Source organism: Xenopus tropicalis, chromosome 9 (genome assembly GCF_000004195.4).
Source record: "Xenopus tropicalis strain Nigerian chromosome 9, UCB_Xtro_10.0, whole genome shotgun sequence".
Taxonomy (NCBI): domain Eukaryota; kingdom Metazoa; phylum Chordata; class Amphibia; order Anura; family Pipidae; genus Xenopus; species Xenopus tropicalis.
Window position 1 is genome coordinate 69,381,691 of NC_030685.2, and position 26,686 is coordinate 69,408,376.

At 39.8% G+C, this 26,686-nt stretch overlaps 1 protein-coding gene across 1 annotated transcript in view; it reads right to left on the reverse strand.

Annotated features, from left to right (window-relative positions):
* Positions 1–3,466: 3,466 nt before the first annotated feature.
* The window catches only part of b3galt1 (Beta-1,3-galactosyltransferase 1), a 183,718-nt gene continuing 160,498 nt past the window's right edge, over positions 3,467–26,686 (reverse strand). The window contains exon 4 of the mRNA XM_004917705.4: positions 3,467–6,390. Coding sequence (XP_004917762.1) covers positions 5,211–6,185 — 975 coding nt within the window. The 5' untranslated portion in view covers positions 6,186–6,390 and the 3' untranslated portion in view covers positions 3,467–5,210. The remainder of the gene's footprint in view (positions 6,391–26,686) is intronic.

Genomic DNA, 26,686 nt, shown 5'->3' on the forward strand with positions numbered 1-26,686 from the left:
AAGCAGAAGAACGTTAGGACAGACCTTACTTCTATATCATTGGAAGGGAAGCATTTGTAACTCTCCAACAAACATTTCTCAGTGTGTGGCTAATTTTGTTCCCAATTGCCGTTTCAACCAAACTGCAGATCATTTTTTAGAAGGGTTTAAAAAAAAGTTTTGTGTCAACAAGCAACAAAGTTCACTACTAAATAAATGTGATCTGTGGTCAAAACAGTTCAAAGCCATGAATGAATAAATGAAATATATCCCAAACGATTTGCTTGTTTAAAGGTTTTTATATGCTGACCTACAGCGCAGATTAAGAATATATTTTGATGCAACTAATTGGTACATTGGATAAATTACATGTTTGGGTTTCCTATTTTGCAAATGTTAAGCGATTCTTAATTATGTATTTGCTAACAAAAAAAAATACCTTTCCCTTGATTTGCACACACACCATAGCTACCAAAATACATTGCTTTAGACAAGACAATTTTCAAAAGTATATTGTAAACAAATGCAACCTCCCCCACTATAGCACAGAAACTGCCATTATTTACATCTACAAATTAAAATTGGTGTAAGCATCCGTCATAGATAATTGCTCCAAACTAGATTCCCAAATGCAGAAATGAAATGTAATAGATGCAGAATTGCCACTTTTTGATAAATAAATGTTTCCGCCCTAGAGATCATTATCTGGAAACAGCGGAGTGGAAAGGCAAAGCTTCTTTATTCTTGTTTAATTAAAAAGCCACTAATGAGGCTAAAGTGAATTCTTAAACTGCTCTTGTGGGCATATAGGTTCATAGACATTCAGCAGATCCCCTCCCCCCTTCTGCATCTCTATCTGGCATGTAAATTCATTTAGATATATTTTAGATAAATAAATAACATATTATTTTTATGTTATTGTTTCCAAATGACCTTTTTATTTTGACTCTGGCCTCTAGTCTGCAACTAAAAATGTTATCTAGTTATTGAGGGTGGGGGTCACTGACCCTGACAACTAAAAACTAGACCGTAAAGATCTGCTCATTTGGCGAGATTTTTTATGTTATATGGCACTATCGGATTGATCCGCTCGTTTGGCACTTAAGTTGAACTATGGGATGACATTGACAACAAGGAGCCCATCAACACGCCGATGGATTCCTCATCCCAACAGGGTTTTTTTTAAACCTGCCTGATCGACATCTAGCCAATTATCAGCCAGATATCAGTTGGGTAGACCTGTTTATAGGCCACATAGATGGGCTGATAAGTTGCTGACTTAGACCTTAAAGGAGAAGGAGAGGCTAATAAAGAGTTAATCTCAAGCTACAGACATACCTTCAGTTGTCTCAATAGTGCCCCCATAGTCTCCCCATATTTCTCTCGTTCAGATGATCAGAAGCCAAACAGGAAGAAGAAACGCTGAGCTGTGTAAAGAAAGTTCCCATAATGCCTCACTCCTGCACCAAGACCGGTGTACATGCTCAGTTAGCTAGACTATGGGGCACATTTACAAAAGCAGGAAAGGTTTTACCGTTGTTTACAATTGTTCGGTACAAAAATTTCGTGACTTTCGGATCGCCAATACGATATTATCATGACTAATACGATTTTTTCGTAAGCATTTTCGTGATATTTGCGATCTTCCGAAATTTTCGTTTCCAATGCGATTTTTTCCCATTCTTGATTCAGATTCGTGGATTAGTAAATGTGCCCCTATGAGTCAGCTTCCTGCTGATTGGCTCAGATCCACATTCCTAAGGGGGGAGGGAGTTCTTAGCATTCTTGAGGGAGGGGGAGCAGGAAAGGGGAGAGAGCAGAGAGCTGCGTGTCTCTGGCAGAGGAAAACAGACACAACAAATCTTTTGACAGAAAACTCAGTGCAGTGTTTCTGTGAGTGCTTATGGCTGTATTTACATAGACCTTTACATAGACCTTTCTGATAAAGCTTACTTAGTTTTTACCTTTCTTTCTTCTTTAAAGCTTCAGGGTATCTGTCACCATTAAATTCATTTGTGACCTATGGGATAATGCATTAAAATACGATTGTATAATATGTACCTTTTAAGAAAAATACACATTTAAAAAAATAGTGTGTTCTAATACTGTATGTCCCTTAAATGTAATTTTTCTGCATATTTTTGGAGAATGGTGTTGAGCAATGGTGGGTGCAATCAGTGATATTTTACACCCCTTGGATTCCCGCAGAAGCCAAATGGCAGCTTTCACTCAAATATATAAATGGATCTATAGGAATTCTTTTTACGCAGAATAAGGGTTACCCTTATACTATACATTTTATAAGGATTTATAAAGATCCATTTGATCTGTTTAACCTTGAAACCAGCAGCTGCTACAGGTGGGGGGCAAGTTACATAGATGGAATAAAGTATTTGGGATGCTTATTTATCAGTTTTTGAATTTTAGAATGTTTTTCCATTTGAATAAACTCAAAATTTTACCAAACTTGAATATTTATTTAAAAAATTAAAATGAAAAAAACTGGATTAGATTAAACCATGAAAAACTCATGCATCAAATGTGTATTCTCTTCATCAGTGTCAGTGGGTCTACATTTCAACAAATTCAACAAAATCTGAAAAACTCAAATTAAAAAAACATATATTTTGCCTGGGACTATTGGCTTTTACATCAACCTGCAAGCCTTTACATGTTTTTAGAAGTTTTTAATTTGAGTTTTTCAAAATTTCTGCACTTACTAAATACGGAACATTCAAGTTTTGGAAAGCATAATTTAAATTTAGGAGTTTTTGGGCAAAAAAATGTAATCACAGAAAAAAAATTGAAATCTGAATGTTGATAAATCAACCCCATAGTTTTCCCAGGCAGGAAACAGTAAGACCTATCTACAGCTTGAAGTAGCCACTAGATAAGACATGGTTGGCTGATTTTCCATTAACATTTTCACTGCAAATGTTATTGATATCCCCCAGTGGTACAGTATGCCTCGAAACTTTCGAGATTTTGCTGGGTTTTGTCTGAAAACTCGACTTTTTCGTGTTGTCGCAGCAACAATTTGATAAAGTTGGGTGACAATTAGAAAAAGTTGAGTTTATGACTTTTCTCACAGCGACTTTTACTTGCAACCTTTTTTTAGTAAATATTAGACATTTGGGAAAATGAGTTTAGTCGAATTTGAAAATAAAAAAAATGTAGTTTTAGTAAATCTGCCCCCTACAGTTACGAACATTTCCTGCCACTTTAATAATGCAAATCTAAAAGTCTAAAGATGAGGGGGAAGGTAGTGGAACAAGGCATTGGCCCAGTCTGTTGAAAACTACCCTGGGCCGGTGCATTTTTCCCTGGCCCAATATAGCAATTTAGCAATTACAGTTGGCACCTCCATTGACTCTTTTCTTGTCCTCTAAATCCATCTAAAATCCCAGACCTCTGTTTAATTGCATAATCCAAACATAATGTAAAGAACATCAACACCAAAAACAAAAAAACAACCCAAAACAAAACAAACCGTACCCCAACTGAATTTATTATATAATATAATTCTGATCTTTTCTTCTACATAACCTATATCTTTCTCTGTAATATCGCTTTTCAGATATGAATATGTACTTTCTAAGGCTCATATAAAGACACTGGGGTGTGTGTGCTAAGGGGATCGGCAATTTACAAAATGGCAAACACAACAGGCAAAAATATGACAATGCAAAACTTCAAAAACTTGCCAATTTATCAAGAACTCCGAGGCGTATTTTCCCCCATAGTAACTTCTCCAGGTTGGAGCTTGTACAGTACGCCACCATTATAAAGACAGAGCAGCCACTTTCACATCTCATTATCTACAGTATATATATGCTCATATCCCACATATGTAATTTCTTTATAGCTTAAATTTGACAGTGTATTTTATGGGGACAATACCTGGGAAATTTATGATGATAATTTACAGCAGCAAAAATGTGGCCTATTACGCTCGTAAGTACTTTTTCAAGCAAATATGCAATGTCACCATGAATATACGCCTAAGGGCAGATTTATCAAAATGTGCGTTTAGATCTAAATACATAAAAACTCACCTATGTTCTATTCATTCCTATGGGATTTTTCCAGCATATTTATCAATGGGTGAAAGTTAGATCTCACCATTGAATAAATTCACTTCTATAAATCCCATAGGAACGAATAGAATGTGAGTTTTTAGGTATTAAGCTCTAAACTTACATTTTGATAAATCTTTCCCCTATTGTACCCTTTAGTAAATATGCTCTACTGACTCCAGTACTGAATATTAAGATGTTTGCATTTATGGAGCAAATTAAAATACCAATCGGGCTTTGGCTACAAAAATACATTTTTTCTTCCATTTGTGTATGAATTACTGGAATATTAATGCAAATGAAAAATTTTGATTTTTTTGGTGTTGCCAGTCCCTAAAACCTTTTTTTTACCACATATAAAAACAGAGCATTGTCATATGATACATAGGGTTATAAAGACATTTACGCGTCTATTTTAGCTGCAAAAAATACTGTATAGGGATCATGTGAGACAGGAGGTGTTGTCTTTGAATAATTTGTTTTAAGGGCAGATTTATCAAAATGTGAGATGAGAGTTCACCACAGAAAAAATCACCCACTTTTGACTTTCTAACTTACATTCATTGATAAATACACTTTTAAAAATCCCATAGGAATGAATACAGTGAATATAGTGGGCAAAATATTGGGGTGAATTTCTGTGTTTCACCATTGGCAGATTGTTTTGCGAAACTGGTCCAAAAATTTGCCGCAGAAAAATTGCTGCAAAAATTTTTTTAGACGTGCGTCATTTTCAGATTTCCGCTAATTGTTTGCTGTTTCACAAATCTTTTCAAATTTTCACGAATTTTTCGTAGAAGCGAAATGAGACAGATTCGCTCATCACTAGTGCTGAACTCTCATCTCGCATTTTGATAAATCTGCCCCTGAATCCCAAGTTCATTAACCAAACGAAGAACAGATTTTTTAAATTGGCAATTGCATCTTCATAAATATGGAATCAAAACAAGAAATACATTTTCCGACAGTTGTCACCTCTGATAGGCTCTAGGGAGAATGTCAAATCTCTATATACAGCAGATTGCAAGAGGAAAAAAGTAAATAGACCAGCACTGTAAAAAATCCAATCACGTTTCTGCTTTTTTTTCCCTCTGTTACCAGCGTATCAAAATATCCGCCATCCATCTCAATAATAAAAACAGTCATCTAAATGTCTTAACATCGAAGATGCTTCTTGCTTGACATGTCATTCCAGATCCTGTGCATTTCTTCAGGACCTATCTGATGCACTGTGATTACCCGCCGGTATCTACACAAGCTGTAGGCCATTTTCCAGTGATTAAAGCCACTGTTTTGAAATGGGTGAATACCGAGCTTCCGTAAACAAAGCCCTACGTAGACATCTTCAAGATGCAACAGTCTGGTATGAAGGGAAGTTTTATAAATGAGTTCCGCAACATCAGCGGAAAAAATGTAGCCAGTTCCTGAACAGAAAGGAGGGTAATTGCTCTCCGGGTACAAGTCTCTAGGCATGTACCATTTACTCCGAACATCCCTTATAGGTCCTCCATTTATGACATAACCAGTAAAGTATCTTCTCCGAGGCTTCGTGGTGGGTTTTAGTAACTTATAAATCAGGTTATCCATATTTACAAAAATGTCACTGTCTGTTTTCATGATATACTTTGCTTTTGAGCAGAAGGTGGCAACCCACCTCATGCCCATCAGGGTTTTGAGAGTCAGGTTGTGGTAGGAGTCGATGAAGTCTTCTACAACAATATCATGAAAGATCTGACTTTCTTGCTCAACCATCTGATTTAAGACCGGGTCTGAATTTTTGCCTAAAAGAAAAAGCGTGACGATTTTAATCCCTTTAAAGTTGCTTTCGTTTCCCCAGGTTTCTCGAATTGCTTGTCGGGCATCAAATTCCTTATGGGTTGTGCTTATAAGGATCACCAGGAAAGGGCCGTCTTTTCCACATTTTTCAGGCTCATTTATAACGAATTCGAAAGAATGCGGGTTTATAGGTCGAGTTCTGATGTTTCCAAAGGTAACATTCTTTTGAACAATGGTTACATCGCCAACTCTGTGGGATGAGTATGAAGTTGGGCGAGTAACACTTAGATACCACAGGGCGCTTGCCCAGCACACAACTGTCAGGATATATAAACATGAGACCTTTGAAGCCATTATCTCTTTGGTCCTCTAGGCGAAGTGTTTAACCAGTGTTCCTTTCCCGTTTACCATTTTGTAATCCACAGGCGGTAGCATAATAACACCGGAATGAAATTCTCTTCAGAAATTCGTGGATCTTGAAAAATTATCTGAAATTCTGCTGGTAATTAGTTTTCATTTTCTTGCAGTCTAATTAATTCCATTGCCTGTTGTACAGAGCCTGAAAAACAAAAAAGAAAATATCAGTAGAATGAAATAAAAACTTTTATACAATATATATTTGAGGTTAAAAAAACAGCTACAATTAGTGATAAGTAGTGATGAGCGAATGAGAAATAGCAAGAAAATTTGTTAAACGGCAAAAAATTTGTGAAACACAATTGTCGCACTTTTTTTGTTGCCAACGTCTACTTTTTTGTCGCTCGCGTCTACTTTTTTGTTGCCCGCATCTATTTTTTTTGCCCGTATCCAATTTTGACGCGACAACGCCCAATGTTGACGTGACCACGCCCAATGTCGACGCGACCGCACCTTTTTTGTTGATGCAACCTCGCCCAATTTGACACAACTTCGCCCAATTTGACACAAGCACGACCAATTTGACGCGCAACAAAAAAAATCCACGCAACAAATTTTTCCGCTGCAAATTTTCACAGAAGTTTCGCAAAACAATTGGCCAATGGCAAAAGGCGGAAATTCACTGCAAATCCATGCCTGGGGAAAAAATTCTCTCATCACTAGTGATGAGTGATTAGCAAAACTTGTCGGCAGGCATGGATTCTTATCGAATTTTCACGTTTTGCCATTGACAGATTTTTGTTGTGCGCGGCAATTTTTTTTTATTATTATTATTAATTATTAATGATTATTATTATTTTTGATGAGCGTCATTTTTCGCATTTTGCTAATTTTTTCGTTGTTCCGTTAATTTGTACAAAGTTTCAAGAATTTTCCAGCAAAGAAAATTCATTAAACAAAGGATTTATAGATGTATAAATAAATTAAGTCTTGTACAATGTGAATCATTTAAAACATTACATTATGTCCCAGAGAAAGGGTTTTTATGTTACATTTTTACAATTCTGTCAAAATGTGATCTCAGAACAAAAAATTACATTCAAGTTTTTTCACAATTGTGATTTTTTTTTTAAAAAAAAGCAAAATTTCCTAAGGGACTTAAATTGGAAAAACAATTATAATTTTCGAGATTTTGTAAATTAATGTAAAAAATACTAGTTCAACAAACTTAAATTAACTTATAAAAATTTTAGTTTGTGTCTTCGAGGCAAATTTCTAAAATTACAGGAAAACTCAATTTCAAATTTTAATACATTTTCCCCTTACTGTCCAAGTTCTGATCTATACAATGTTCTGATCAATACAGAAACAAACCATATATCAATGCTCCACAATAAGGATACAATACAAAAATGTAATTTGTGTCACATGACTCACAAAAAAAAATAATGTAATGTTGTAAAACATACAAATATTAGTTCCTTGACTTGCATAAAAGCACTAAAATTCGACATAAAATTTGTGAATTTTGCAAAAGATACGTGAAACGGCAAAAATGTTGCACATCAAAAAAATTGTAGCGCGCCAAAATAATGCCGCGTATGTAAATAAAAATGACGCACGTGTAAAAAAATGCCACATGTGACACGTATGGTATTTTTATGCACATGAAAATTTTTTTTTTTTTTGCGGGCAACAATTGTTGGACGCAACAATTCACCATTGGCAAATTATTTTCGTGAAACAGGCGACAAAATTTGCCTCCGAAAAATCCGTCGCGCATCCAAAAATTGTCGCCCGCGTCAAAAGAAAATTGTTGCGCACGTAAAAAAAAATGCTGCCCGCGTAAAAAAAATGACATACCTTACGCGCACGACAATTTGTTGTTTTGTGGGGCGACAATTTTTTGACGCAGGCGACAATTTTCGGATGTGCGACGGATTTTTCTGCAGGCAATTTTTGACACCCGTTTCGCCCATCACTGTTTGACATGTAAAAAAGTTTTTTGACCTTCTGCCTTTATATGGTCAAGGAACTCCTTGGTGTCTTATAATAGCCTTATATTTTACAATGGGGGGATCATTAAGCAACCTTGTACCTACATATCATAGACCCATGGGCATTGCAGATAGGGAAATACACATGCAGCTATATACATTTTCACTTGCGACCTACATGTATTTATATATCCCTACATACAGTATATATATATATCCCTACATACAGTATATATATATATATCCCTACATACAGTATATTTATATATCCCTACATACAGTATATATATATATCCCTACATACAGTATATATATATATATATATATATATATATATATATCCCTACATACAGTATATTTATATATCCCTACATACAGTATATATATATCCCTACATACAGTATTTATATATCCCTGCATACAGTATATATATATCCCTACATACAGTATATATATATATATATATCCCTACATACAGTATATATAAATCCCTACATACAGTATATATATATCCCTACATACAGTATATATATATATATATATATATATCCCTACATACAGTATATATATATCCCTACATACAGTATATATATATATATATATATATATATATATATATATATATATATATATCCCTACATACAGTATATTTATATATCCCTACATATATTTTTATGATCTAAATAATCCCAGTTTTACGTTCTGTATTTCATTTTTTAAAATTTGCAGCAGTCTTACATTTCGTATCCAACGTTCTTTACCTCTGGATTTTAGTATAAATGCCGCTGCTTATCAATGTATTTATAGCTGAACTCGCAAGGTCCGCATATCATTTTCAGCCCACTGAGCAGGAAGAATGGGATGAATCCAAACTAAAGCAAATTTTCCTTCCATTTAAAGGGTGAAGGGATATTGATTCACTGCGCTTGTGTTTGGCAATAGCAAAGCCGTTTATATTAGTCTCGATATTATTGCTTTAACAGAAGGTATCTCGAAGAAGAATATGAGACCGTAGATTCTCTGTAAAATGAAAAGATGAAAAATGTTGTAGGTGCCGCTGATCTCAATCGATTTATGTTGTAAGAGACTATTTGCTGAACCATTTATAAGCTGGACAGATAGACAGCCTAACTGCCGCCTTAGAGAGGAGATTTAAAGGACAACATTTGCTTTAGATGCTAAATAGCAGTCTGATGAGAGAAGAACCATGTACATCTTAGAGCTTCTTCTAGACAAAAAAGAAAATACTGCAAGTTAGGCTGGTTGACTCTAGCATCAGTTCCTTGGTAACTGATTAATTGCTACTTACTTTAATGGAAATACAGGTATGGGATCCCTTATCCGGAAACCCATTATCCAGAAAGCTCCGAATTACGGAAAGGCCATCTCCCATAGACTCCATTTTAATCAAATAATTCAGATTTTTAAGACTGATTCCTTTTTTTTCTATAATAATAAAACATTACCTGTACTTGATCCCAACTAAGATATAATTACCCCTTATTGGGGGCAGAACAGCCCTATTGGGTTTATTTCATGGTTAAATGATTCCCTTTTCTCTGTAATAATAAAACAGAACCTGTACTTGATCCCAACTAAGATATAATTACCCCTTATTGGGGGCAGAACAGCCCTATTGGGTTTATTTAATGGTTAAATGATTCCCTTTTCTCTGTAATAATAAAACAGTACCTGTACTTGATCCCAACTAAGATATAATTACCCCTTATTGGGGGCAGAACAGTCCTATTGGGTTTGATTAATGGTTTATTGATTTTTTAGTAGAATTAAGGAATGGAGATCCAAATTACAGAATTTTTACAGAAGGCCCAAAAACATCCTACTTACCATCCCAGACAAATAAACAAGTCCTTCACTTACTATCACAAAGCAGTTACATCACAAAATAGAAAAACTGACCTAAAGGGGGAAATGATAAGAAATTAAAAGGAAACCTCCCAGGCCCAGAACACTAAGGATATGTGGGTCTGGGATCTAGAAGGAATTCCTAGATAATTATACAGGCAGTAAGGATATGGAAGAGCTGCACTGACAATGCTCTCTGCACTGGACTTTTGATCCTCTTGCGCCCCTTAGCACTCTTCCCCCCAGGGTTCCTAAATGACCCCTTGTATGTGTGTTTGTAATATATGTATATTTGTATTTGCTACCTATGTACATGTTGTTGTATAGCAGAACAATAAAGGAATAGAACAAACATGGGTCAATATAATAACAAATACAGATAAGCATATGGATCAGTTATATTAAAAATAAAAAGATAAGTGTCAAAGAGACAAGAGGAAGGAAACCTCTGCCCCTCAGAGCTTACACTCTAAGACCCCTTATATGTGAAACAGTTTTCCTGAACATCCCTTATAAGTTCAGATGAGTTTTATTTATACTGATGATTCCTTTTTATATTGTGCCTAAACTTTTCTCAGAGACCAAAACTGCAATTCGTTCTGGGTAAAAAAAAGGGCAAACTGTGATTAAATGAGGACCCTTGAGTTTAGGCGAAAGTAAACACATTTTATTCCGTTTAACCTATCCTGTCGCAAGCAATTCCGCATTGGAACCTCTGATTGCATTTTCACTCTCACACTGCTTCTACACAAAATCAAAACAAACACAGATAAAGGATTCTAGAGCTTCTGAGTCTTCCCATTTCTTTCAGGTCTAGAATTTATTCAGTGAAATCCCTATGAATATCCCTAGCATCTTGCAATTATTTTACAGCAACACACCATCTGCCTAATCCAAATACCTACTTTCATTCCGGCAAAGTAAGACTTTTCAAAATTCCCCTCCATTGCTACTTTTCTTGTTGTAAAACCTTGCTCTTTTTACTTCACCTACCCATTTATAAAGAATTCCCTCTTTAGAGGTGTAAATCCCCAAAGGGTTTTTCATCTATGGCCCAACTCAGATGCACCCACTCTAATGTTGCAACACACCCCCTAGTTCTGTTTGGTAATGGTGGCCTGTGCCCTTCACCCAGAAGTGCGAAGAAGTTAATACCCCAGCAGGTACCCCACAGGTTAGAGCCCAAGTGGAAAGTTCAGAGCATAGAAGGCACTCTGGTGTGCTTAAAGCCTAATGCCTGAGCAGGTGTTAGAAGGAACTCAGTAGAAAAGAACTTGGCAGTGCTGGCAGGGCCGGATTTCATTTTCGGGCACCCAGAGGCCACCCCCAATCTCAGCCTCCCTCAGGATCGCATGCATGCCCATCCTTGCAGATTACATATGGAACACTGGGGACTGGACACATCCCGTCCCCAGTGCTCCATATGTGAGCACATTTTACGTGTGGCTGGGCGGCATGCCACCCCAAAACTTATGCCACCCTAGGCCTGGGCCTTTGTGGCTTTGCCACAAATCCAGGCCTGAGTGCAGGTACTATTGAGTTAAGCCATGGGTGAGTCCCTCTGAGAAAATGTACCAGAGGCTGATTGTGGAAGTGGGTGAATGAACAGATGGAAGGGCAATTTGTGATTTGGCACCCTCAAATTGCATGATGACAGTTGTACAGGTGGGGCAACTTTATGTGGGCACAGTTCATCTATATGTTTACAAACAGGTCCCAGAAAAGAATAAACTGTGTTTTGGTGCGCTATGGACACACATATGGAAGACAGGTGCATAAGGGCCTGTGTGACTGATCAACTGTGATTGCACTAGAGGTCGATTAGCCAACTTGGTCAAATTTGCGGGGGGGGGGGGGGGTCGGGCACATATGCACAGGTTATCCTAGAACTTGGCTAAACTGTATATTCATCTTTAGAGCAGAGTGATGAATGGTGCTTATTTTATCAGACATTAGATTCAATTCGATGAGAAAAAGTAATCTCATGGTTTATCATTTGAAAACTCGTGGCGAGATCCAATTCAAGTAAAAAAACAATTCTTCTAATTCAGTTCCAGTTTTTCACATAGATTTCAATAGAATTTTGAAATTTGAGATACGTTTTTCTGAACTGCATCTCAAATTAAATCTCGTTCATCAGTTTTCACGTGATTAACCTTTATCTCACTAAATTGAATCTGCCCATTGTCAATTTAACCACCCAGCATGGACAGCCGTATAGCACTAATCCACTTAATGAATGGCTTTAATAAGCTGATCTTTACAATGGTGGTCTCCTAGTCTGTCAGTGTAGGGCATTAGAGGACCAGCTTTTCTGTTTGGATAGAGTGACTACAGACATATGGGATCCATGGAAGGTCTGACTACTTCTGGGCTCATATTTGCAACAAAACTCATTCATGACATTCAATCAATTTAGGAATTCCCAGTTGATAGTGGGTAGAGATAGATTTAATCTGTTATGTTGTATGCCAAACTGGCTCTCAATTGCTCTGTGTATAGGTACATTAACAATCGAAAATGTTGAGGGTCAGACCTGACCTAATATTTAATTCCAAAACACACAAGAATGCAGTTGATCTGCTTGGAGCTTGAGTCACAACTGACCACCCATAGGCGGTGAATACATTTACCTCTCATTTATGGATCTGCCTATGCTATAAAGCATTTTCTGAAAGGTTTTAACTTCCTTTTACAATCTCAGAACAATAATTTGGCTTCTTGTTCTTTTCAGCTTTTAAAACTAATAAGATCCATCATATGGGGTTTATTAATAAAAAATGATTTGTACTTTTAATAGTATGGCCAATAGGCTAGAACTTATAAGCAGTCAGCGGCTTTAATTTCTATTCTGCCAGCACATTCATAATCCTCCACTACAAATGCTTGTTATGGCTTAATTGCTATTTGATTAATTTTCTGGGTGAGCCAAAACCATCAGTTAAAATTGCAGAAAGTCTAAATGTCAACTACAGTATGTTTAAGCAGTACTAGAAAATGAGCTAAAAACTTTGCTATGGAAATGTAACTTGTAATGCCACAGAAAAAAGTGGTAAGTTGGTAGTTAGTTAGTTAGTAAAAGGGGTGCTTCTTATTATTTGATTTATTGCTGAACTATGTGACAGGATTCATGGATGTTGAATATGATCCTCCAATGATGTGTATGGCTCCTGTGTGCCCAATGGGACATCATTAACTCAACATAAGTTGTACAATTGAACATACTTTTTGGATGTTGGATAGTTGACCATGAAAAAGGCTGGGCTGCACTAATTTCTTGTTATGTAGGCCAAGCCTCCATAAATTTCATTATTCTGAAATTATGAATGTAATGAACTAGGAACTAACAGCCCTTAGCACTGGCTACTAAGCTTACTCAGTGCAGTATCTGGTATAGTGTTGTAGGCATTTCCTTAGAGATAAACCCTTTATTCTGTTTTGAGAAATAGATAGTACAGGTATGGGATCCCTTACCCGGAAACCCGTTATCCAGAAAGCTCCGAATTATGGAAAGCCCGTCTCCCGTAGACTCCATTTTAATCAAATAATTCAGAATTTTACAACTGGTTCCCTTTTTCTCTGTAATAATAAAACAGTACCTGTACTTGATCCCAACTAAGATATAATTACCCCTTATTGGGGGCAGAACAGTCCTATTGGGTTTATTTAATGGTTAAATGATTCCCTTTTCTCTGTAATAATAAAACAGTACCTGTACTTGATCCCAACTAAGATATAATTACCCCTTATTGGGGGCAGAACAGTCCTATTGGGTTTATTTCATGGTTAAATGATCCCCTTTTCTCTGTAATAATAAAACAGTACCTGTACTTGATCCCAACTAAGATATAATTACCCCTTATTGGGGGCAGAACAGCCCTATTGGGTTTATTTAATGGTTAAATGATTCCCTTTTCTCTGTAATAATAAAACAGTACCTTGTACTTGATCCCAACTAAAGTATAATTAATCTTTATTGGATGCAAAACAATCCTATTGGGTTTTATTCACGTTTATTGATTTTTTTAGTTGACTTAACGTATGGAGATCCAAATTACAGAAAGACCCCTTATCCGGAATACCCTTGGTCCCGAGCATTTTGGATAACGGGTCCTATACCTGTAGTAACATTTTTTGTTACTAAGGGTGGGAACCTTAATCCTGTTTAAATGTATTAAAAGTATTGTGATCTTAAATGGATGAGTTCTTGAACAAGCATAGTATCCAAGGCTATTGTAATACTAATATCTACAGTTAGTATTAATGTTTGTGTATATAGTTTATGTATGTGAGTGGATAGATAGGTCAGTGTGGGTCTGTATGTGAGTGTATAGATAGGTCAGTATGGGTCTGTATGTGAGTGGATAGATAGGTCAGTATGGGTCTGTATGTGAGTGGATAGATAGGTCAGTATGGGTCTGTATGTGAGTGGATAGATAGGTCAGTATGAGTCTGTATGTGAGTGTATAGATAGGTGAGTATGGGTCTGTATGTGAGTGTATAGATAGGTCAGTATGGGTCTGTATGTGAGTGGATAGATAGGTCAGTATGGGTCTGTATGTGAGTGTATAAATAGGTCAGTATGGGTCTGTATGTGAGTGGATAGATAGGTCAGTGTGGGTCTGTATGTGAGTGGATAGATAGGTCAGTGTGGGTCTGTATGTGAGTGTATAGATAGGTCAGTATGGGTCTGTATGTGAGTGGATAGGTCAGTATGGGTCTGTATGTGAGTGGATAGGTCAGTATGGGTCTGTATGTGAGTGGATAGATAGGTCAGTATGGGTCTGTATGTGAGTGGATAGGTCAGTATGGGTCTGTATGTGAGTGTATAGATAGGTCAGTATGGGTCTGTATGTGAGTGGATAGATAGGTCAGTATGGGTCTGTATGTGAGTGGATAGATAGGTCAGTATGGGTCTGTATGTGAGTGGATAGGTCAGTATGGGTCTGTATGTGAGTGGATAGATAGGTCAGTATGGGTCTGTATGTGAGTGGATAGGTCAGTATGGGTCTGTATGTGAGTGGATAGATAGGTCAGTATGGGTCTGTATGTGAGTGGATAGATAGGTCAGTATGGGTCTGTATGTGAGGGGATAGGTCAGTATGGGTCTGTATGTGAGTGGATAGATAGGTGAGTATGGGTCTGTATGTGAGTGGATAGATAGGTCAGTATGGGTCTGTATGTGAGTGGATAGATAGGTCAGTGTGGGTCTGTATGTGAGTGGATAGATAGGTCAGTATGGGTCTGTATGTGAGTGGATAGATAGGTCAGTATGGGTCTGTATGTGAGTGGATAGATAGGTCAGTATGGGTCTGTATGTGAGTGTATAGATAGGTCAGTATGGGTCTGTATGTGAGTGGATAGATAGGTCAGTATGGGTCTGTATGTGAGTGTATAGATAGGTCAGTATGGGTCTGTATGTGAGTGGATAGGTCAGTATGGGTCTGTATGTGAGTGTATAGGTAGGTCAGTATGGGTCTGTATGTGAGTGTATAGATAGGTCAGTATGGGTCTGTATGTGAGTGTATAGATAGGTCAGTATGGGTCTGTATGTGAGTGGATAGATAGGTCAGTATGGGTCTGTATGTGAGTGGATAGATAGGTCAGTATGGGTCTGTATGTGAGTGTATAGATAGGTCAGTGTGGGTCTGTATGTGAGTGGATAGATAGGTCAGTGTGGGTATGTATGTGAGTGGATAGATAGGTCAGTGTGGGTCTGTATGTGAGTGGATAGGTCAGTATGGGTCTGTATGTGAGTGGATAGATAGGTCAGTGTGGGTCTGTATGTGAGTGGATAGGTCAGTATGGGTCTGTATGTGAGTGTATAGATAGGTCAGTGTGGGTCTGTATGTGAGTGGATAGATAGGTCAGTGTGGGTATGTATGTGAGTGGATAGATAGGTCAGTGTGGGTCTGTATGTGAGTGGATAGGTCAGTATGGGTCTGTATGTGAGTGGATAGGTCAGTATGGGTCTGTATGTGAGTGGATAGGTCAGTATGGGTCTGTATTAGAGATGTAGCGAACTATTCGCCGGAGAACTAATTTGCACGAAAATCGGGTGTTCGCAAGTTCGCAAGTTCGCAAGTTCGCGAACTTTTAGCAAAGTTCGCAATTTTGGGTTCGCCTTAGCTGGAGCCAAATTTTGACCTCTCACCCCAGAGCCAGCAGATACATGGCAGCCAATCAGGCAGCTCTCCCTCCTGGACCACCCCCGGACCACTCCCTTCCATATATAAACCGAAGCCCAGCAGCCATTTTACATTCTGCCTGTGTGTGCTTGATGAGTTAGCATAGGGAGAGAGCTGTGCAGGGGTTTGAGGGACAGTTTAGGTAGCTTTGCTGACTAGTAATCTACTCTTCTTTTCATTGTGTACTGCAGCTCCGTCTGTGTGTGTTTGCTACTGTAATTTATAAAGCCCAGTGCTATTAGTCTAGCTGTGTTGGGGACTGGTGTGCTGCTCCTAGTAGTTCACCCCCAGCACCAACCAGAAATTTAAGTTACTGTTCTTTAATGTGTCCAGTGCTGTTTGCTGTCACTGAGCGATGTTTTTCCACCAGCAATAATATATTCCGTATCCACTACTGCGACGTTTTGTCTTTGGGTGTGAAACGGCTGTAACCTTTACACGACTTGATTGGCATGTAGACGCCGGACATTTTAAGGCAGTTTATTACACAAGTTTAGAAATGTAGTGTGATTTCTGCCCTTTACAGCACAAAATGCAACGCTGTGTCAACAACGTATTTTTCAGAGAAGTTTTTGCCCTTGATCCCCCTCCTGCATGCCACTGTCCAGGTCGTGGCACCCTTTAAACAACTTTAAAATCAGTTTTCTGGCCAGAAATGGCTTTTCTAGTTTTTAAAGTTCGCCTTCCCATTGAAGTCTATGGGGTTCGCAAAGTTCGCACTTTTTGGCAGAAGTTCGCGAACGGGTTCGCGAACTTTTTTTGTGAGGTTCGCTACATCTCTAGTCTGTATGTGAGTGGATAGGTCAGTATGGGTCTGTATGTGAGTGTATAGATAGATCAGTATGGGTCTGTATGTGAGTGGATAGATAGGTCAGTATGGGTCTGTATGTGAGTGGATAGATAGGTCAGTGTGGGTCTGTATGTGAGTGTATAGATAGGTCAGTATGGGTCTGTATGTGAGTGTATAGATAGGTCAGTATGGGTCTGTATGTGAGTGTATAGATAGGTCAGTATGGGTCTGTATGTGAGTGTATAGATAGGTCAGTATGGGTCTGTATGTGAGTGTATAGATAGGTCAGTATGGGTCTGTATGTGAGTGGATAGGTCAGTATGGGTCTGTATGTGAGTGGAAATGTCAGTATGGGTCTGTATGTGAGTGGATAGGTCAGTATGGGTCTGTATGTGAGTGGAAATGTCAGTATGGGTCTGTATGTGAGTGGATAGGTCAGTATGGGTCTGTATGTGAGTGGATAGGTCAGTATGGGTCTTTATGTGAGTGGATAGGTCAGTATGGGTCTGTATGTGAGTGTGTAGATAGGTCAGTATGGGTCTGTATGTGAGTGGATAGATAGGTCAGTATGGGTCTGTATGTGAGTGGATAGATAGGTCAGTATGGGTCTGTATGTGAGTGTGTAGATTGGTAAGTATGGGTTTGTGTGTGAGTGGATAGATAGGTCAGTGTGGGTCTGTATGTGAGTGGATAGATAGGTCAGTATGGGTCTGTATGTGAGTGGATAGGTCAGTATGGGTCTGTATGTGAGTGGATAGATAGGTCAGTATGGGTCTGTATGTGAGTGGATAGATAGGTCAGTGTGGGTCTGTATGTGAGTGGATAGATAGGTCAGTGTGGGTCTGTATGTGAGTGGATAGATAGGTCAGTATGGGTCTGTATGTGAGTGGATAGATAGGTCAGTATGGGTCTGTATGTGAGTGGATAGATAGGTCAGTATGGGTCTGTATGTGAGTGGATAGATAGGTCAGTATGGGTCTGTATGTGAGTGGATAGATAGGTCAGTATGGGTCTGTATGTGAGTGTATAGATAGGTCAGTATGGGTCTGTATGTGAGTGGATAGGTCAGTATGGGTCTGTATGTGAGTGGATAGGTCAGTATGGGTCTGTATGTGAGTGGATAGATAGGTCAGTATGGGTCTGTATGTGAGTGGATAGGTCAGTATGGGTCTGTATGTGAGTGTATAGATAGGTCAGTGTGGGTCTGTATGTGAGTGTATAGATAGGTCAGTATGGGTCTGTATGTGAGTGGATAGGTCAGTATGGGTCTGTATGTGAGTGGATAGATAGGTCAGTATGGGTCTGTATGTGAGTGGATAGGTCAGTATGGGTCTGTATGTGAGTGTGTAGATTGGTAAGTATGGGTTTGTGTGTGCTGGGTTTACTTGGAAGGGTTGAACTTGATGGACTCAGGTCTTTTTTTAACCCTATGTAACTATGTAAATGCAATATGCACAAAAGGTGTAATAAAATAGTATAGCAAAGTTTAATGCATCTTTTCAGTTTTATTGCTGGCATATATTGTGCATTTGGCCCTTATACTATTATAAAATTGCAGATCTCTATTCTCTAGGGTGAAGTCAACATCTTATTTAAAATCATTAGCATTTTCAGGATAATCTGGAACCTATAAGAAAGTTAAAATGGAAATTCTAATACTAGATGCGGTGAATGATTTTTAATGTGTTTAAGATGACTATGTTTTCCCTATCACTGTGGAAAAGGCAATTTTCCTTTTCCATGAACATACATATATAGGCTTCCACTCCAGAAGGCACCATCTGGTCTTGCTCTAACATTGTTTGCTGAAGGAAAATGTGCTTCAAAACTGAAAACACCCAAAGGACAGGTGTTGAATTTATTTCCACATACCAGTAAGGACGGATAAGGGACTTCTTATTTAGCATGGGGTCTTCTCAAATAAACATAAAAAGAAACCAATCAAGCTTTTGCGTTCCTTCTGCAAACGGAAGGATTCCACAATGCAAAATCCCTAAGAAAAATCCAATTTCCCCTCGCATTCCCCAGATATAAGCACAGATGTCATACGTGGACTTTCAGGATCACATATTGTACATTCTTTTGCCAATGCTGCATAAGGACACGCATTGTGCCCCTGCCTGTTTTCTTTGGGTTCATAATATAAGGCTTAATTTATGCTGACTTGTTGAAGGTAGAGCCTTCAAAAGCCCATCTCAGAAGTACTGGACCATTTGCTGCTGAATGAAGCTGTAAGACACGGATTTTAATATGCTGATATTTTATACTGCATGGCCTGTCTGTTTTTGCAAGTGTTGCAATAGATGAACAGTCTGCTTATAAATTAAACTGCATATTATCATGCTGTGTTGCCTGACGTAAGCTTCAGGTTTTTTTTTTTTTGGTGAAGGGTGCTGACAAATTGTACCTGTTCAGCAAGAGTCAATTTGAAATTAATTATTAGGAAGCTTCCGTTGTTAATCAGTTATGTATGAGTCACACTTTATGTACAGGTATGGGATCCCTTATCCGGAAAGCCATTATCCAGAAAGCTCCGAATTACAGAATGCCCATCTTCCATAGACTCCATTTTAATCAAATAATTCAGAATTTTAAAACTGATTCCCTTTTTCTCAGTAGTAATAAAACAGTACCTGCACTTGATCCCAACTAAGATATAATTACCCCTTATTGGGGGCAAAACAGTCCTATTGGGTTTATTTAATGGTTAAATGATTCCCTTTTCTCTGTAATAATAAAACAGTACCTGTACTTGATCCCAACTAAGATATAATTACCCCTTATTGGGGCAGAACAGCCCTATTTGGTTTATTTAATGGTTAAATAATTCCCTTTTCTCTGTAATAATAAAACAGTACCTGTACTTGATCCCAACTAAGATATAATTACCCCTTATTGGGGCAGAACAGTCCTATTGGGTTTATTTCATGGTTAAATGATTCCCTTTTCTCTGTAATAATAAAACAGTACCTGTACGTGATCCCAACTAAGATATAATTACCCCTTATTGGGGCAGAACAGCCCTATTGGGTTTATTTAATGGTTAAATGATTCCCTTTTCTCTGTAATAATAAAACAGTACCTGTACTTGATCCCAACTAAGATATAATTACCCCTTATTGGGGGCAAAACAGTCCTATTGGGTTTATTTAATGGTTAAATGATTCCCTTTTCTCTGTAATAATAAAACAGTACCTGTACTTGATCCCAACTAAGGTATAAATAATCCTTATTGGATGCAAACAATCCCATAGGGTTTAATTAATGTTTTGTTAATTCTTTAGTAGACTTAAGGTATGGAGATCCAAATTACAGAAGGACCCCTTATCTGGAATACCCTTGGTCCCCAGCATTCTGGATAATGGGTCCTATACCTGTACTAATAAATACAATGCTGACCAGACTACATAAGTGGTAAGGTTCTGATATAATCAGTTTAGTCCATAGTTACTATTATTCAACTAACTTTATTCACAATTGGCAATAAGCTGCTTTTATATACAAAATGACCAGAAAGCTTTATCTCTGTCAGACATGCACAGAAGGCTCTCCTCTTCGACTACCCTGTAGTCCTGTAGTCGAAGAGATGAGGAGAGCTGAAGAGGAAGAGGAGGTGGGGCTTCACATACCAGGAAGAAGAGGAAAGGAGCTGGAGATTCCAACTTATAAATTTAGAAACCAGATCAGACAGAATGAAGGGACTAAAGTATATTATGCTGGGGGTTGTTTAGAGTAATTTTAAAGATTGGAAAAAAAGGGTTACTTCTTTTTTAAAGGTTTACTATTTGTAGCAGGTGTGGACTGAACTACAAAGCTATTAAATAAGCTGTTTTCATAAAAAAGTAAATAAATAATAATAAAAAATAAATAAATAAAAAAATAGCATTAGACATACCAGTATATACTATTTAAGAAGTACTGGAAATCACATCCCACTTTGATATTGGACAAAAAAAAAAGTCTCCGCTGAAGATGGCAGCTTCTTTTAAGAAACAGAGTTTTAAGAAACGGTAGTTTTTTTTCATTAGAAAGTAAGAGTAACAAAATTAAAAGAAATATATAAGACTATTTTAAAAAGTCTTTTGCCCCTTTGCTTATTCATTAACATGGACTCCTCCATATTTGAAATCCAGATTATATTAAAATGATAATATGTTACCCAGAAGCCTAGAGAACTATTGGGCAATCAGGGTGACCAGAAGTGCTTCATCCAACCTGAAGCATCCCAACAATGGGACCATGATTTTTCCTCCTTTCCTCACCCAACCTCTTTATTCTCCTACTCTATTTTATTTACATGCTAACATCTATTCATCCATTCATTCTTCCCATTCAGAAATAGGGAATGACCATGAAACAGGCCAAATGGTCAGGAGTAGGAGGGCCCACTGACAGCTGGGCCCACCGGGAGTTTTCCTGGTATCCTGTTGGGCCAGTCCGACACTGCCATGATTTACCTCTTGATAATATGTTGAAGTATGCTGGAACTTGTATTCTACCAAAATCTGAGTAATGTATTGTTGAGCAACTTTGCAATTTTGTTTAGACACCCTTTAAATGTAGGCAAGCTGGGTAGTTTTTGTGGCCAGCCCCAAAGAGCAACACTAAAAAAATCCCACTAGATCATACACCTCCATCTTATCTTTAGAAAAAAGACTGGGGACCAACACTAAGACTTTGGCTCTCACTGAAACAACTTCACACTGTACAGTATGTGGTTTCCAAACTGGGAGACTGGAAGAGAGTAAGGGATGACTTGATCTTTAGGTAACTTAGGGTAAGATTTCGAGAAAATGCGTATTTGCACTCCTATATACAACAGAAAGCCTTACTTGAGAGTCAGGGTAAGAGTTAGGGTGAAAATAATTTCCTATATTCGTAACATTTTATGAGATTGGGGGGCCCTGACGAAAGCTTGGACTAGAAATAGATAAGCCCTAGAACCACTGCTGTGCGACAACAAGCAACTAGAATTCTGTTTCCTTTTGGGATACTCTGCTTTCCTCAATGATAGCAAAAAGCATCTGGTGCAGGAACCTTTAACTATACAGAATGGGTAGGTAAAGGAAGAGCAGAAGGTTGCACTGTACAGGGAACAACCGTTCAAGCTGCAACTTTCCTCCCCTGTTTTTATTGTGCTCATACCTCCAGTTAGCCATCCATTCTTAATTACATTAATACCTGCTGTGCTAGGTTTCCTTTCACGATATATTCAAGCAGAGATAAAAACATGAAGCCGCCCAGCAGGAGTCAGAGCGCCTGTGGGTTAATTCCCTTTTTCAGTAAACAATATCAACACATGGAGAACTTTAGAAAATGTCAGTATGTCTCATATGTCCTTCAACATATTGCCCATTGGCTCGGATTTGGTTGATGGCCCAATTCTCTCACTTTTAATGAGACAACAGATATTATATACAATATTATTTATTAGTATATATATTAGTATATATTTATATTTGTACAGTAACATCATTCAATACCTGCATTTAATTAAATAAGTCACCATATATGCTTTTGGTCAGGTTCTACAAGCAAACCTGTTTACCTGGGATGGGATCCACAACCTTTTTTCACTGATATAAAACATGTTGGTGAGCCACATACGCAACATGAAAATACGTACATGTCTGCAACTGTGGTTGCAGTTGTAAATGAGCCCTATTATCTGTCTTTGGGGGGAGACTAATTAAGACACAAACGCTCCGAGCGTTCGTGTTTTCTGCAACTTTTTCGTACCTTGTGTATTTTAGCCAATTTTTTAATTTTTTTTACGCGACTTTTTTGCACTGTGCGTTAAAAATAACACAACAAAATCGTATTGTTCCAACCAGTACGAAAGTTTCGGATTCATTCAAGCTTCGGTATCGTGATTTTCCTTGGGCCGGGTTGGAGCTGCAGAGTGCCAGTGAGCCCTATGGGAGACTTTCCTTGGGCCGGGTTGGAGCTGCAGAGTGCCATTGAGCCCTATGGGAGACTTTCCTTGGGCCAGGTTGGAGCTGCAGAGTGCCATTGAGCCCTATGGGAGACTTTCCTTGGGCCAGGTTGGAGCTGCAGAGTGCCATTGAGCCCTATGGGAGACTTTCCTTGGGCCAGGTTGGAGCTGCAGAGTGCCATTGAGCCCTATGGGAGACTTTCCTTGGGCCAGGTTGGAGCTGCAGAGTGCCATTGAGCCCTATGGGAGGCTTTCCTTGGGCCGGGTTGGAGCTGCAGAGTGCCATTGAGCCCTATGGGTGACTTTCCTTGGGCCGGGTTGGAGCTGCAGAGTGCCATTGAGCCCTATGGGTGACTTTCCTTGGGCCAGGTTGGAGCTGCAGAGTGCCATTGAGTCCTATGGGAGACTTTCCTTGGGCCGGGTTGGAGCTGCAGAGTGCCATTGAGCCCTATGGGAGACTTTCCTTGGGCCAGGTTGGAGCTGCAGAGTGCCATTGAGCCCTATGGAGACTTTCCTTGGGCCAGGTTGGAGCTGCAGAATGCCATTGAGCCCTATGGGAGGCTTTCCTTGGGCCAGGTTGGAGCTGCAGAGTGCCATTGAGCCCTATGGGAGGCTTTCCTTGGGCCAGGTTGGAGCTGCAGAGTGCCATTGAGCCCTATGGGAGACTTTCCTTGGGCCAGGTTGGAGCTGCAGAGTGCCATTGAGTCCTATGGGAGACTTTCCTTGGGCCGGGTTGGAGCTGCAGAGTGCCATTGAGCCCTATGGGAGACTTTCCTTGGGTCGGGTTGGAGCTGCAGAGTGCCATTGAGCCCTATGGGAGGCTTTCCTTGGGCCAGGTTGGAGCTGCAGAGTGCCATTGAGCCCTATGGGAGGCTTTCCTTGGGCCTGGGCTGGGTTAGAGCTGCAGAGAGCCATTGAGCCCTATGGGAGACTTTCCTTGGGTCGGGTTGGAGCTGCAGAGTGCCATTGAGCCCTATGGGAGGCTTTCCTTGGGCCGGGTTGGAGCTGCAGAGTGCCATTGAGCCCTATGGGAGACTTTCCTTGGGTCGGGTTGGAGCTGCAGAGTGCCATTGAGCCCTATGGGAGACTTTCCTTGGGTCGGGTTGGAGCTGCAGAGTGCCATTGAGCCCTATGGGAGGCTTTCCTTGGGCCGGGTTAGAGCTGCAGAGAGCCATTGAGCCCTATGGGAGACTTTCCTTGGGTCGGGTTGGAGCTGCAGAGTGCCATTGAGCCCTATGGGAGACTTTCCTTGGGTCGGTTTGGAGCTGCAGAGTGCCATTGAGCCCTATGGGAGACTTTCCTTGGGCCGGGTTGGAGCTGCAGAGTGCCATTGAGCCCTATGGGAGGCTTTCCTTGGGCCGGGTTGGAGCTGCAGAGTGCCATTGAGCCCTATGGGAGACTTTCCTTGGGCCGGGTTGGAGCTGCAGAGTGCCATTGAGCCCTATGGGAGACTTTCCTTGGGCCGGGTTGGAGCTGCAGAGTGCCATTGAGCCCTATGGGAGACTTTCCTTGGGCCGGGTTGGAGCTGCAGAGTGCCATTGAGCCCTATGGGAGGCTTTCCTTGGGCCAGGTTGGAGCTGCAGAGTGCCATTGAGCCCTATGGGAGACTTTCCTTGGGCCGGGTTGGAGCTGCAGAGTGCCATTGAGCCCTATGGGAGACTTTCCTTGGGCCGGGTTGGAGCTGCAGAGTGCCATTGATTCCTATGGGAGCTTCTAAAATCATGCACAGAAGGATCAAAGTTGGAAAGGTTTTCCTGCATTTTACGATCGTTTGGATACGAACTTTTTGTGACTGCATTAAGAAGACATTACACATTTTTCCTTAAACGTACAAAAAGCAATAGATTTAGGTGGGTGTGGCATAAGAGATGGTCATGGTATTAAACTTTAATATCTGTGGCCATAATGATTACATTCTGTATCTTCAGCCAATGATATCTCGACTGCAGTAACTCAGTTTGTAAGTCCTTCCTGTCAGCTATGTCATTGGCAGTGGTCGGCCCTTCATTTTCCTGTTCATCTGCCACCTACTCTTTATATGGCCCTGTCGATATTTGCAACATAATTACTGAGATTGTAACAGGTGAGAGTGTTTTTAAAAAAAAATAAAAAATTCATTTTTCATATTTAATTTGGAGAGGACTTTTATTATGTCTGGGTGACAGGTCCCCATTATGCAGACACTGAAATGTGTTTAAGCGTAGAAGTAGTTTTCTTATGCAGTGCACATAAACAACACTTATAAGATGTAATATTTAAAAGGTAACATTTATTTTTTAAAAATAAAAATGAAATATATCTATTGAACCAGAGGAAGGCAAAAAACCCCACTTGCGGGACTTGCCAATTTGGTGCAAGGGGGAAAAAATTCCTTCCTGACCCCTAAGACCTATGGCACAAGGATGTTTATACCCCAGTAATACCCTCAGGGAGAAACCTTCCCTGTCTGGGACTGCTTTTCATTGAGAGCACCATGGTGGTGAAAACACCAAATGTGCAATAGGCCTTAATGGCAGTCGGAAAATTGCCCTGGATCAACGTGATATCCCAGTTAGGGAAACAAAAGAAGAAAAGGCTCATTGCAGCCTTGTAAAATGTAAAAATAGGCAGCAAGAGAAAAAAGGAATTCTAATTTTAAAAAATGGAAAAAAGAAGTAAGAATTCTTCTGTGTTCTTCTGTACTTGACACATTGCCGCTCTCTTTGCCGGATCCCACGCATTGCAGGAAACACTGGAGTAGTCCATTTTGTGTCCATGCTGGGGGAGACCGACACCCTGCAACTCTCTTTGTCATAAATGACACATTGCAGCTCTCTTTGCCGGATCCCACTAATTGCAGTAGACGCTGGAGTAGTCCATATGATGCCCATGCTGGGGGAGACCGACACACTGCAACTCTCTTTGCCATAAATGGCACATTGCAGCTCTCTTTGCCGGATCCCACGCATTGCAGCAGACGCTGGAGTAGTCCATACGATGCCCATGCTGGGGGAGACCGACACCCTGCAACTCTCTTTGCCATAAATGGCACATTGCATCTCTCTTTGCCGGATCCCACGCATTGCAGGAAACGCTGGAGTAGTCCATATGATGCCCATGCTGGGGGAGACCGACACACTGCAACTCTCTTTGCCATAAATGACACATTGCAGCTCTCTTTGCCGGATCCCACTCATTGCAGTCGACGCTGGAGTAGTCCATATGATGCCCATGCTGGGGGAGACCGACACACTGCAACTCTCTTTGCCATAAATGGCACATTGCAGCTCTCTTTGCCGGATCCCACGCATTGCAGCAGACGCTGGAGTAGTCCATACGATGCCCATGCTGGGGGAGACCGACACCCTGCAACTCTCTTTGCCATAAATGGCACATTGCAGCTCTCTTTGCCGGATCCCACGCATTGCAGGAAACGCTGGAGTAGTCCATATGATGCCCATGCTGGGGGAGACCGACACACTGCAACTCTCTTTGCCATAAATGACACATTGCAGCTCTCTTTGCCGGATCCCACGCATTGCAGCAGACGCTGGAGTAGTCCATACGATGCCCATGCTGGGGGAGACCGACACACTGCAACTCTCTTTGCCATAAATGGCACATTGCAGCTCTCTTTGCCGGATCCCACGCATTGCAGGAAACGCTGGAGTAGTCCATACGATGTCCATGCTGGGGGAGACCGACACACTGCAACTCTCTTTGCCATAAATGACACTTTGCTA